The sequence below is a fragment of the Nothoprocta perdicaria genome, unplaced genomic scaffold (genome assembly GCF_003342845.1).
Source record: "Nothoprocta perdicaria isolate Ctin4 unplaced genomic scaffold, notPer1 scaffold_457, whole genome shotgun sequence".
NCBI classification, from domain to species: Eukaryota; Metazoa; Chordata; class Aves; order Tinamiformes; family Tinamidae; genus Nothoprocta; species Nothoprocta perdicaria.
In genome coordinates this window covers 185,898-197,058 of record NW_020455707.1, presented here as the reverse complement: position 1 = coordinate 197,058, position 11,161 = coordinate 185,898, and the positions used below count along the sequence as shown (strand labels likewise).

The 11,161-nt window shown below is 53.8% G+C and overlaps 1 protein-coding gene across 1 annotated transcript in view; it reads right to left on the bottom strand.

Annotated features, from left to right (window-relative positions):
- Positions 1-6,127: 6,127 nt before the first annotated feature.
- The window catches only part of LOC112953620 (cytochrome c oxidase assembly factor 1 homolog), a 32,370-nt gene continuing 27,336 nt past the window's right edge, over positions 6,128-11,161 (bottom strand). Inside the window, exons 3-5 of the mRNA XM_026046703.1 lie at positions 10,077-10,228; positions 8,324-8,400; positions 6,128-6,247 (exon numbers count right to left, since the gene is read on the bottom strand). Coding sequence (XP_025902488.1) covers positions 6,151-6,247; positions 8,324-8,400; positions 10,077-10,228 — 326 coding nt within the window. The 3' untranslated portion in view covers positions 6,128-6,150. The remainder of the gene's footprint in view (positions 6,248-8,323; positions 8,401-10,076; positions 10,229-11,161) is intronic.

The following is an 11,161-nucleotide window of genomic DNA, read 5'->3' as shown; positions in this document are numbered from 1 at the left end:
TCGCGCGCGGRGGGAGCAGCAGGGCCTGGGGTGTCCCTGGGGCTGGGGAGTGACCCACGAGGTGCCCGAGGGGGCCGCAGCCCTGCGCGGCCGCGGTGACACGGGGCGCGCGACGCGGCTCTGCCCAAGCTGCCCGGGCGCTGCTCCCCGCCGGCCTCGGACACCGGCCCAAGGGAGGCTGACGCGGGCGCTGAGGGCCCCTCCTCCCCCGGCCTTTCCTGGGAGCCCCAGCTCGCCGCCGGCCTCCCTGTCTGCCCACAGCGCCTTTAGGGAGCCGGGACACATCCCGCGGCCGCGCTGCGCAGCCCTGCTCCGCAGAGCYGAGGAGCACGCACCCCGGCCCCGGCAGCCGGGCGCCTCGTGCTCAGGTAGGGGTAGTTCTCCCTYGACAGGCTCCCCCCGCCACAGGATGAAGCAGGGACCACCTGGGCATCAAAACTGGTTTCTCGCCGTGTACAGACCTGAGGCTCTTGGATGGAGTCCTRGTTTTCTAAGAAATCTTTCAGATTGATGCTGTTCCAAAGTTTAATTTTTATGTAATTGAAGTTTAGTGCTATTATATTGCATACTGTTAACTGTTCAACTATTTATTTGGTTTCCTTACGCTGTTTCTTTATAATAAACCCTGACAAAAGTTTTCTTGCTATAGAAYAATGAATAGAAATTCTTAAGTTTCTCCTTTTATTTTTTTCCTCCCCAAGTTACAACAGACTCTTCCCTAATTTCAAACATGTACCAGGAATGTTCCTCCTCTTTCTAATGAGCTCAGTGCTCAGAGGTGCTTTTACAGTTCCTCCTATCACACAAGGTAAATGTGTATTTTATAATAACACAGGTAGTATTGGGGGGATGTGGTCAGGATTGCTGTGTAGCGGGGAGGAATCACTACTAAAGACACTGGAGGAAAAGCAGTGGGATGTGGTGTGAGGAAAGATGCATTTTTTCCATAGTGCTTCAGTGCCGGAGGCCTCTTTGCCATCCTTTGAGACCACATCAGAAAGGCACGTGCCCAGCTAAACCCTTCCTGCGCCGGCTCTGCTCCCGAGCCACACAGCCGAGCAGGTCCCCGGAGGACAGGGCGCCCCGCGAAGGCCTTTGTGTGCGGGCACCTGCAGTGGGGCCGGAACGCCTCCCTTCGGCCTCCTGCAGCGCGGGATGCGCGTGGAGCTGCCGGAGAGCTTGGTCCCSGGCTCTGGGCCCCCTTTCCTTGCTCTGTCCTTCCCGAGCCGCGAGCCTGGCCCACGCACTGCAGGAGGGATTTCTTGGGCCAGCTGTGGTTGGCAAACACTAGAAGTGAAGCCGGGGTTGGTGAGGCCGCCACGGGGGCCCACGTGGTGGCCAGGAGGCCRCGCGCTCGCTTGTGCCCGCGGTGCCGACGGGCCGGCCCAGCGGCTTCCGGCTACTCGCGCCCGCCAGGATGAGCCCTTTGCCTTGCACAAACTCCCGGAGCCCGGTTAAAGTGGGAGCGACGGAAGCTGGAGAGGTTGGGACCTGCTTCTCCGCTCGGGCACTTCGTTGCTCTGGCAGAGGCGCAAAGTGCCGAGGCTGAAACGCAGTCACACAGCGCGGGTTTGTGCTGCTGTAGCGGKTGCCATCCCGCCGGCAGCGGGGGCTGCTCGGGGCAAATGACTCGTTTTCCTTCCTCCGTGTAGCCTCCCGGTTGGGCCCAGCGCACGAGAGCAGCGGGAGGGCAGCCCACGCGTTGTCCCGTGTTTGCCGCTTGTCCCGACGGCGGCRAAGCTTAACGCGTGCGAGGGAGCAGCGTCCTCGGTACAAGGCCCCCTTCTGAAGTGGCTGCTTTAAGATTTCCCGTGTGCGGCAGTTCCGTGYAGCCCGTCGTGCCTCGGGCTGCGTGCGCAGCGTTTTAATGTCGTTAAGAATTTGCATGAGGTTGTGGAGGTTCAGTGGGGTGTGCAGGTCAGAGGTGTCGGCAGGACACGTCAGAGTGGCCCCGCAGGACAAAGTCAGCGTTGCTGTAAGGGGCTACCGCAGGAGGTCATCCCGTTCCTGYGGCGTCTGAGGCTCCAGGCGGGGCTAGGGGAGCGCATCCCGCACCCGCTCCATGCAGAGCGCGTGGGGCTGCGCGGCCGAGAGCAGCTGCTGAGGCCGCCGGTTTCGAGCGCCTCCGTTGCTGCGAAGGGACCCACGGGCCCGGAGGAGGCATCGCGGCCGCACACAGGACTGGGGGGGCACCCCCAAAAGCAACCTGCCCTGGGAGAGCGGCGGGTGCCCAGTGCGGGCAGGGGAGGGACCCCCGGCCCTGCCGCAGCCGCGCTCCGARGCGCCGGGAGCCAGGCGGCCACCTGCTTGTAGGAAGGGAAGGAAAGGGAATGGAAGCGCCTCCCAACAGCCGGAGAAGCGTGGGATGCAGGGCCCAGAGCCCCAACCTGCCAGGCGGGCTGCGAGGTGCCGCCGGCACCGCTCAGCTGGGAATCCTCCACAGGACCAACTGCCCCTCGGCTGCAGCTGGCACCGGGAGCGGGCAGGGAGCGCCGTGGGGTTGGGCCGCTCGTCCTGCGCTCGGGCCTCCCTCCTAGGGTGCTCCAGGGACTTGTCTTGGAAGGCACAGGGAGCTGCTGCCAGCTCACTGGGTGTCTCCCTGTGTATTTGCTGCTCCAGAAGCTTTGCAGGAACTGCAGCTCTCTTCGTGAGCAGCAGGCAGGCTTTGCAAAGTTCGTTAGTTCTTTGGGGAAATGCTTTTTTTCAAATGAGTTTAAAAAAAAAATGAAAAAAAAAAATCTTGAAACCACCACTTGCTGGTTTGAAACTTTTCCAAAAGTTGGGCTAGCTTATCCGAAACAAGGCACCCGCACGGCCCCAGCGAGTGCAGGGCTGCCCTGGGGGCTACTGCAATTTAAAAACTCCTTCTCTTCTGTGTTTGGTGACTCTGCACCTAACTTCACCTCTGCCTTTGGGCACGAGCCCGGCTGGCGCTGCCAGAGCTGGGGCAGCSCGCTACAGGGGCCTCCTGTGCAGGGGCCCTCGCTGCCCCCCAGAACTTCAGTGCTTTTCTCCACATCCCTCTAACGGGGTTGCTGATGCTTCAGCCTTCTGCAGTGCACGGTGCCTCCATTTGGACCAACTTCCCAAGGTGCGCAATACTCCTTTCCACTTTAAAGCAATTCTTGGTGTTCGCATTGTAGCGAGCTTCCTGAGACAACACTTACAGATGTTGAAATAAGATGTCATTGGGATTAATAAATATAGTCATATTACTCTTGTARTGTCCCCGGTTTGTTTGTAGTCCCTGGGTGTGTCCTCGAGCTGCGTTGCCATTACCTCCAGGATCATTATTTCACACGTCTGGCAGGAGGAAACCATTTGGGCTGAAGGTGTGGGGTTGGGAAGGTGACAGCTCCATGTCAGTGGGTGCCGTGTAGCTTGGGATGAGAGTGTGTCCGGAGTGGACGTGCTGGCGTGGATGCAAATTCACCTAATGACAACAAAGCACGTGGAGCTGTGCGTGCTGTAGCAGCCAAGCTCCAAGATCCCTTCCGGAACCCGCACCCAGGACTATCCCAGTGTACTGGCTGCTGTGACTTCCTGTGGGGACAGGCACAACAGCAGCCACAGCACTAGCAGACTGAGCAACATAGGGAYCTTCTACCAGCCCCCTGCAAGAAAATCAAACCCTTTGGATGTCACCAGTTGCTGCTAGTGAAATCCAGCTGCCTCCGCTGCTCCATGGAAGTTTGTAGAGGAGGATCTTGCCCCCACTGCTCTCCTTTGGTGACAACTTCCTCAGGCCAATGACTGTGACAGAAGCTGCTGAAGTCGAGCGTTAGGGTAAGAACCTCAGATCCACAACCCAGCAAATGCCATAGAGATGCCAGTTGTTTTAACCTCACCAACAAATGCAAAAAGGGCCATGGAAAGTTGCAAGGGAACTTAAAATAAATGGACAGACTTAAGTGATTAAGGTGATTAAGGGACTGGAGCACCTGTCATACAAGTGGAGACAGCTGGGCTTGTTCAGCCCTTAGGAGAGAGGCCTCCGGGGGAATCTTCTCTGTGCATCAGTCAATACGTGATGGGGGCAGGAAGGAAGACAGAGAAGAAAGAAGACGAGAGGAAATCAATATAAAGTGAAAAAAAACAGCCCCAGGAAATTCTGTTTAAGAAAAAAAACTTTCTCACTCTAAGGCTGGTCGAACATTGGAGCTGGTTGCCCAGAGCGTTTGTGGAGTTTCCATCCTTGGCAATACTCTAAACCAAAACACAGACCTAGCCCTGAGCAATCTACTCCAGGAGACCCTGCTTGGGCAGGGAATGTTTCCAATATACAGTGAAACCCTTACCCAGAACCATGGACTTTAGCCCATGCGGAACAGCGTGATCACCACTGGCAAATTAGAGCTTCGTTGCCTCCGGTGAAGGGGTCAAGCAGAGGGTCCTCTGCTGTGGCAGAGGRAAGGGCTGKGAAGCCAAGAGGTGCCCAGGAGCCYTCTTGGAACTGGGTTTTCAGCAGGTGCTGCCATTTAGAGATCGGCCCATTGGCTGCACTCACTGCACCTGCAGCTGCACTGCCACATGCCCAGGGGGAGGCTTTTTTAACCCCCCTTGGAAGGTGTATGTCTTAACAGAGCTCAGATGTGGAGAGGGGGTGGCTGCTGAGGCTCTTGCAGGTTATGAGATAACAAAGTTTTTGTTTTCTGGAGGATGCATAAAGTAAATGCAGGGATTTTAATGTCAGTGAGTGACAGTCTCAAGGCTGGGTCACCCTGTCCCGCCTTGACTCGCCCCGTCCCTCCCTGGTGTGTGGGGCACAGCGGGTAGCGTCAGGTTGCGCAGCCCRCACAGCGTTCAGTGGAGCCCCAACTAAACCTCTTTCTAGCAGCAGTTTTTGCAGAGAAGCGTTTGCGAGGACACCGGTCCTTCCCTTGGTTGTGTCTGGCCGGGGCTCTGCAATCACTTWTACTTAAGAGGTCACTCGACCTAGTACAGAGGATCGCCGCAGAGCAGGGAAAAGCGAGGTGGTCTCTAGCAGACCTTTGTGCTTGCGCTCCCTTGTTTATCCCGTTTGTTACYAGTGAAAGCCTTTGCAGTCCTGTGCCCTTTGTGGATTTTGAGGATATTGGGATGCTAAGATGGCACAAAACTGGAGCTGAGTGGCGTAAACCCTGAGCCTCCACAAGCTACATCTTGTTTAAGCTGCTGAAAGCTCTGCCTGCTGCAGTAGCTCACAGCAGTAATTCCCTTTCTGGATGCTGTTAGTGGCTTGTTGTTTACCCTGCGTGTTTACGTATGAAGGGAGGCCAGAAACCTGTCTGAGACTTTCCCTTGCTTTTACGGCTTGCTGGATTGTGCAGTTTCTTGGACTTYTATTTCCTTTTTGCTTGGCTTCTTCTGGTGATGGACAACTCTTCATTCCCTTGATGGATCAGCTGTGTTGACAGAATCACAGCAAAAATGAAAAATCCCTTGTTGCAGTCTGACCGATTCCTATCGGTATTTTCCTCATACTGTGCCTGTCTAGTGCTTTTCCCCCTGCACACCGAAGAAGGGACGCAGGTGTTGGCCAGCGCCTGCGGGAAGCACTGGCTGATCCTACGCAACATGCAGCACAAACAGCGGGAGCGCTGGGAAACTCCTGGCGTTCGTAAGCTGGGAGAGCGGCCCTGCTGTTGCTGAGCCTCTTAAAGATGCGTGTGAAGGTGCAGATGTACCTGGTGTGTGACCTTTTCTTGTGCACAAGAGGGGGATCCTGCTTTGGGTGGTTGCGCGTTAGGTAACACCGCGTTGGGAAATGGTGGAAAAGAGCGGAGCGTGAGAATCACCCTGAGAAGCTGGCTCAGTTTTCTAGTCGTGAGAGCACAACCCACTTGCCCATACTGAGGTCTGCAGCTTCAGAAAACCTCAGTTTCCTGGCAGTTTGTTTATTTATTTCAAACTCGGTTCACATTACCAGTGTGTACAAGCCRTAACACATGACTTCTCTGGAACAGCAGCTCTTGTTGCAAAATCTTTATTTTAGGCTTCTGCTGTACACAGAAATAAACCAGCAACCAAAGAAATGACAATTGTGGCCAAGACGAGGTCAGTGTGAGGGAGAAAACTGTCTCAGAGCAGCCGCTGGTGCGAGGCTGTCTGAGAGCGCGGCGCCCATCCGACCCGCGAGCGCCTCTTGCAGCAAGCAGCCGCCTTGGGGGTTTAGCTTCCCTGCACGCTGATGCTTTCCGCGGGGGAGTGGTAAACGGGAATGCTCTGGCCATCCCGGAGCTTCAAGGTGACATCCTGGAGGCACCAGCTGCCACAAACCAGAAAAGCCCTAGTCAATTTTAATATAGAAGTAGGTCTAGAAGCAGAAGCAGTCTCTCTGGCATGGAGAAACAACCGCCTGTGGGCCCTCACTGCTCTTTAAAATGCTCTCACGTGCGTTAAACCCTGGTTTGCATTTTCCCTACTGGCTTCCCATAGCCCAGACTTAAATCTAGGTTGTGTGTTGCTGTTCGTTGCAAGCTGAATAAAACCCTGCCCGTGCTGCGGCCCAGGCTCTGGGTCTCCCCGGCTCCCCCTCATGCCCAGATTCGTGGCCGTGAGCACCGTGGGCCTCACAGCACCGCAGCCCCACACGGCGCCTCAGCCCRGCCACAGCCTGCGGGCCAGGCCGGGTCACTTCCTCCAAGGTCCCCTTCCCTCAGGTGGCTGCTGCTTCCCAAACCTTCAGGGGAAGGACAACCCAGCAGAGAGGCCGCTCGCTCGTAACCTGAAGCGGTTGATGCCTTAGGAGCCTGAACTACTTGTGAGCGGGGAGCTGACTGCCCGTGACTTTGGGCTGTGCCTCGCTGCTGGTTTTGTGGCCTCCTGGGTCTGTGCTGGCGCAGGGCTCCACCGGGGTGTCCCACTTTTCCAGGCCAGCCCTTCCTCTTGTGGAGATCACGCGAGCTCCTCTCCATGGACCGTGGTGGAGAGTGACCTATTTTACTTTTGCTTCCTCCTTCCCAGGACATTAAGGCCTGTTTGTCACTGAGCGGAGCTGTGTGTTGGGCCCTGTACCTATGAGAGTTGAACTGGGGAGATTCAAGTGCCACAAACTGCAAAATTTCTGCAGTTTGTTTCTGCAAAATTGTTTCTGCAAATGTATTTGCTTTTCAGGCTTGAATATGGGAGTGTTTGGAGAGCTCATTTTAAAACAAAGGTCTTCTAGATATTTATATTCTTCAATTTTTTCTAACATCTTGCAGTCCTCAGCTATGCTTGCTGTAACGCTGAAGTAGGAGGTAGGGATTGTTTCCCTCCATCTGTCAGTGGGGGATCACGAGGAGCAAGGAGCCCCGGGCCCACATCCCCATGGAAGAGCAGAGCTGCAGCAGAGCTGTCCAGGGCCTCAGACCCTGTCCTGGTCACACAGGAGGAGGCCCCGAGGGCCTGGCCGTGAATCACTTGAGTCCCAAACAAGCGTCTTCCTCCCAGAGTTTTAAACTGTACCTGCCTCCTGAACAGAAATCTAGTAAGYTGTGCTTATCTAATGGTGAAAAGAAAACAATACCATATGGCTGGTGGCAGCTGAGCAAAGTGTTGTAGCTTTGGATTTCTAAATAGAGCTAACAGAAGAGTCCCAAAAGCTCCAAGGACAAGCAAGTGTGAGGAACATATTTTTTTTTTCAATTAAAAAAAATCCTCTTTTTCAGCAGAGGCTGGACTTAGAATTCGGACAGTGGTTATTTTTTCAGCTCTAGAAATCAGTTTTGCCTTGAAAAGGGAGGTTTCCAGGCTTCAGTAGTGCCAAAATGCAAAGTTGCTAATACATGACATGCAGTCAGCACCCTTCTACTATAATATATGTATCTGCTCTAGTGCTTCTTTTTTTGTTGTTGTTTTTTAACTGCAAGGAGAAAGTTTATTGAGGAACCTGAGGTTTTTCAGCTCTCCTTGCGATGCTCTTGCGCATACAGTATTCAAGGTGCTCCCCTATTGCTGGGCATGAGGCCAGACTAGCTGGGCCTGCTCCTGAAGTGCCCCTGTGACTCCCTGGGGAGGGGGCCGGGGCAGCAATGCATTTTGTTGGCCCGGAATTATCATGTGCACGTTSCTCTCATGTGCAGGACCCAACATGCCACACAGATTAAGTGGCCCCGGTTGTTCCTACATTAGTACTCGTAGGGATGCATTCAGTACATTTCTCAAGTGATTTGCATTTTTATCATAATGATGGTAATAACCTTTCACAAGATCTTCAGGCGTGGATTTCCTCTTCCTTTGTGTGCATGATTTCAGCAGCACAGATGACTAAACCGAATATCCTGTCTCCTTCTCTGTTTTCTCCAACCTTTTCTCTCCCGCGTCTGTGTAAGAGTCTCTCAGTCCCTCCCCCAGTACCTACCAGTGATGGGAATGGTCCATTTCTGAATTAATATAGAGGTACCCCGTTGATTTTGCTCCAGATACCGGTAACTTTATCTGCAAGTATAAAAGTGTGTTAAAGACTCAGTGAAGCATGTTACTGCAATGGGCATTTACTGCTTCTACAGCCAATGAAAGATTGAAGCCACCTCCCTGCTAAACTAAACTAATCCGTTTGTTTGCTTTTTAATGTTTAATTTCAGAGTTTCACTCTGCTTTCCTATGGCTAATGTGTGTGCAGATACATGAGTATATCTGWTCTGGCATACGTTAATCTACGTTGAAAGGATGGTCTGGGTTATAGCTGCCTCCCCCGGGGAGAGACACTCACTCTCTGAAACATTTATGAGCGAACACCTTTCCTCCCCAGAATGTGTGGTGATCCGGAGGTGACCCGTGTTGTGTTAGACCTTCCCAGAACAACAGCAAGCCTGTAGATCGAGAAGCGCTACCTGTYGGTCCATTAACAGCCCTTGGGGCAATGAGACATTCAATTATTTGGCCAGTGTCACAAGTTACAGAATCAGAGAATCCTTAAGRTTGGAAGGGACCTCCAGAGGTCATGTAGTCCAATCCCCCTGCTACCATTTGGTTTGGTAATAAACAYAGCAAAGAGCTGCAGCGTTGAGCACAGCTAAATGCACAGTCTAATGCTTGAGTAAAAGACAAGGTCCGGGCAGTATTTGCTGGCTATTTGACTGGGAACACCAAGCCTTTCCAAATGRGTCCAGTAGGCAGGAACTAGGAATGCTGTGGAGCCAAGTCAGTAAATCATTCTATGAAATCATCTATGAAATCATGAAATCATGATGCTGATTAACTGGTTTAATTCACAATGAGCACGAAGGGCCATTGCAGCAGAGAGCGTGAAAAGAAAGTTGGCAGTTTATGTCTTGGGTGAGGTCTGTAGAAGGCAGGGTTTCGATTTTTGCCCTGAGTCATCGGATGAGTAGCATTCTTAAAAGGTGACAGAGGAACAAAATAGGAAAAAAAAAGAGGTTCTGTTCTTTTTGATCAACATGACAGGCTGTGCATCTTCCCTGTGTTTTTGGTCTTACAAATATTGCCTGGTAAATTCTTAAAAACTGGGTAAACTAAAGAACATTTTGGCCTTGAGTGTCATGCAGGCAAAGCATGACTGGCACGGGATGAAGAGTGGACTCTGAATTGAACTGGTCAAAGCTCGATTTTCTTGCCCTCGACAGTCCCCGTCCTTCACCTGCTCTCTCCACCTCATTCCTTACCACTCACAGACATCCACCAGGAGCTTAGGGATTCAAATGCGACAGACTCCCGGGGTGAGTCTCCTGCAGAGCTCCCCAGCAAGCTCCTCATCCAGCAGAGCCGGGGACAAAGAGCCAGTCCTTGACTCAAACTCCCTGCTCAGGTCTCCAGCACTGCGGGAAAGGATGGATGGCCTTTTCCGAGGGCCACCAGCGTGGGTGGGGGCTCGTGCTGGCAGGTTTGCCTCAGCCTGGCCCCGTGCCCAYGCGAGCCAACGCCTTGCACAACACGTCAGCACCTGGGGCCATGGGTGGCTGTGTGATCCCAGGGCTCAGCCCCACACATGACAGGACCTCCACGCTGCAGCCTTGCAGGAGCCTTCAAAAAGAGGAGCTCGGGAGTGTCCCTCCCGCAGCCCGGCCATCCCCCCGGCCTCCTGCCTCCCCGTGGGGCTCATGTGAGGGATCCCCCTCTCGCGGCCCGTGCGGCCTCCTCGGGAAGCCACTTGCCTGCGCTCGCTCGCGGTCCACGCGGTTGCTGCCGTCCGTCAGTCGGATGTTGTGAACCTTCAGAGGGGGAGCCCCCAGGGCTTCCAGGGCAGCGGGGTGGTTGTTCAGCTGCTCCAAACCCTGCTGGTAATACTGGGTCCTGGCAAAGCTCTCTAGAGGAGAGAGACAACAGGATAGCGAGGAGACAGGGCCCTTGGAATCCAAGGATAAATACAAAAAGTCAAGACATTTCCTCCAGACTCCCACATCCTCCCTGAAAAAAACAGCTCAAAACGATTAACTGGGTAGAAAATCTGGCTGAAGGAGGAAACCAGCCCTTAAATCAGGGGAGCAGAGCTGAAATGAAACATTATGCAGTGTGTCCAAGGGAAAAGGGCACGGAGCATAGCCCATGCTGTGCAGACACACGGCTCGGCTCATGGATGGGTGTCCTTGCCTGTCAGGCGTTTGCAGGTCATCCAAAAAGAAGAAAGGGAAGGAAAAAAAAAGACAAGCAAGAAGGGCATAAGGAAACATTCTGAATGCAATTCCRTGCTTTTAGAGGAGGCAGAGAAAATATTTTAGGAATGAAGACTATTTCCCTGACGCTGATGCAGGCCAGCACCGGCTGCCGCTGCTCTGAAGGCCCTTGCTGGGGTTTGCATAGAGCTTTCCAGGTGGTGGCTCAAGGCGAGGCACCGTGAGGGCCGCTCCAGCTGATGCTCGGGCACCACAGTGTTGCAGACAGTGCTTAACGCCCAAAATGAGAGGAGGGAAAAGGCCCTGCTGGGGTGGAGCAAGTGGCTGGAAAGGGTGTCCCCAAGGAGATGCTGCGTGGCCGTCAGCATCGTGGCAGCACGAGACACTTCTCTGCAAGGACCAGCCGGCACCTGGAGCCGCGTCACTGCAGCTCGGTGATGTGGGGAAGGAGGAGCTGCTTGGCTCACATTAGCACCGGGGTGCAGTGCCTTTGGAGAAGGCTAGATGAGATGGCTGCAAAAAATCTGAAAAAAAAAAAAAAAAAAAAAGCTAATGTCCTTCTCAAAGCCAGATTCAATACTTTAAAGCATAAGAGGATCGTATATCTGTCATGTACGCCAGAGCTC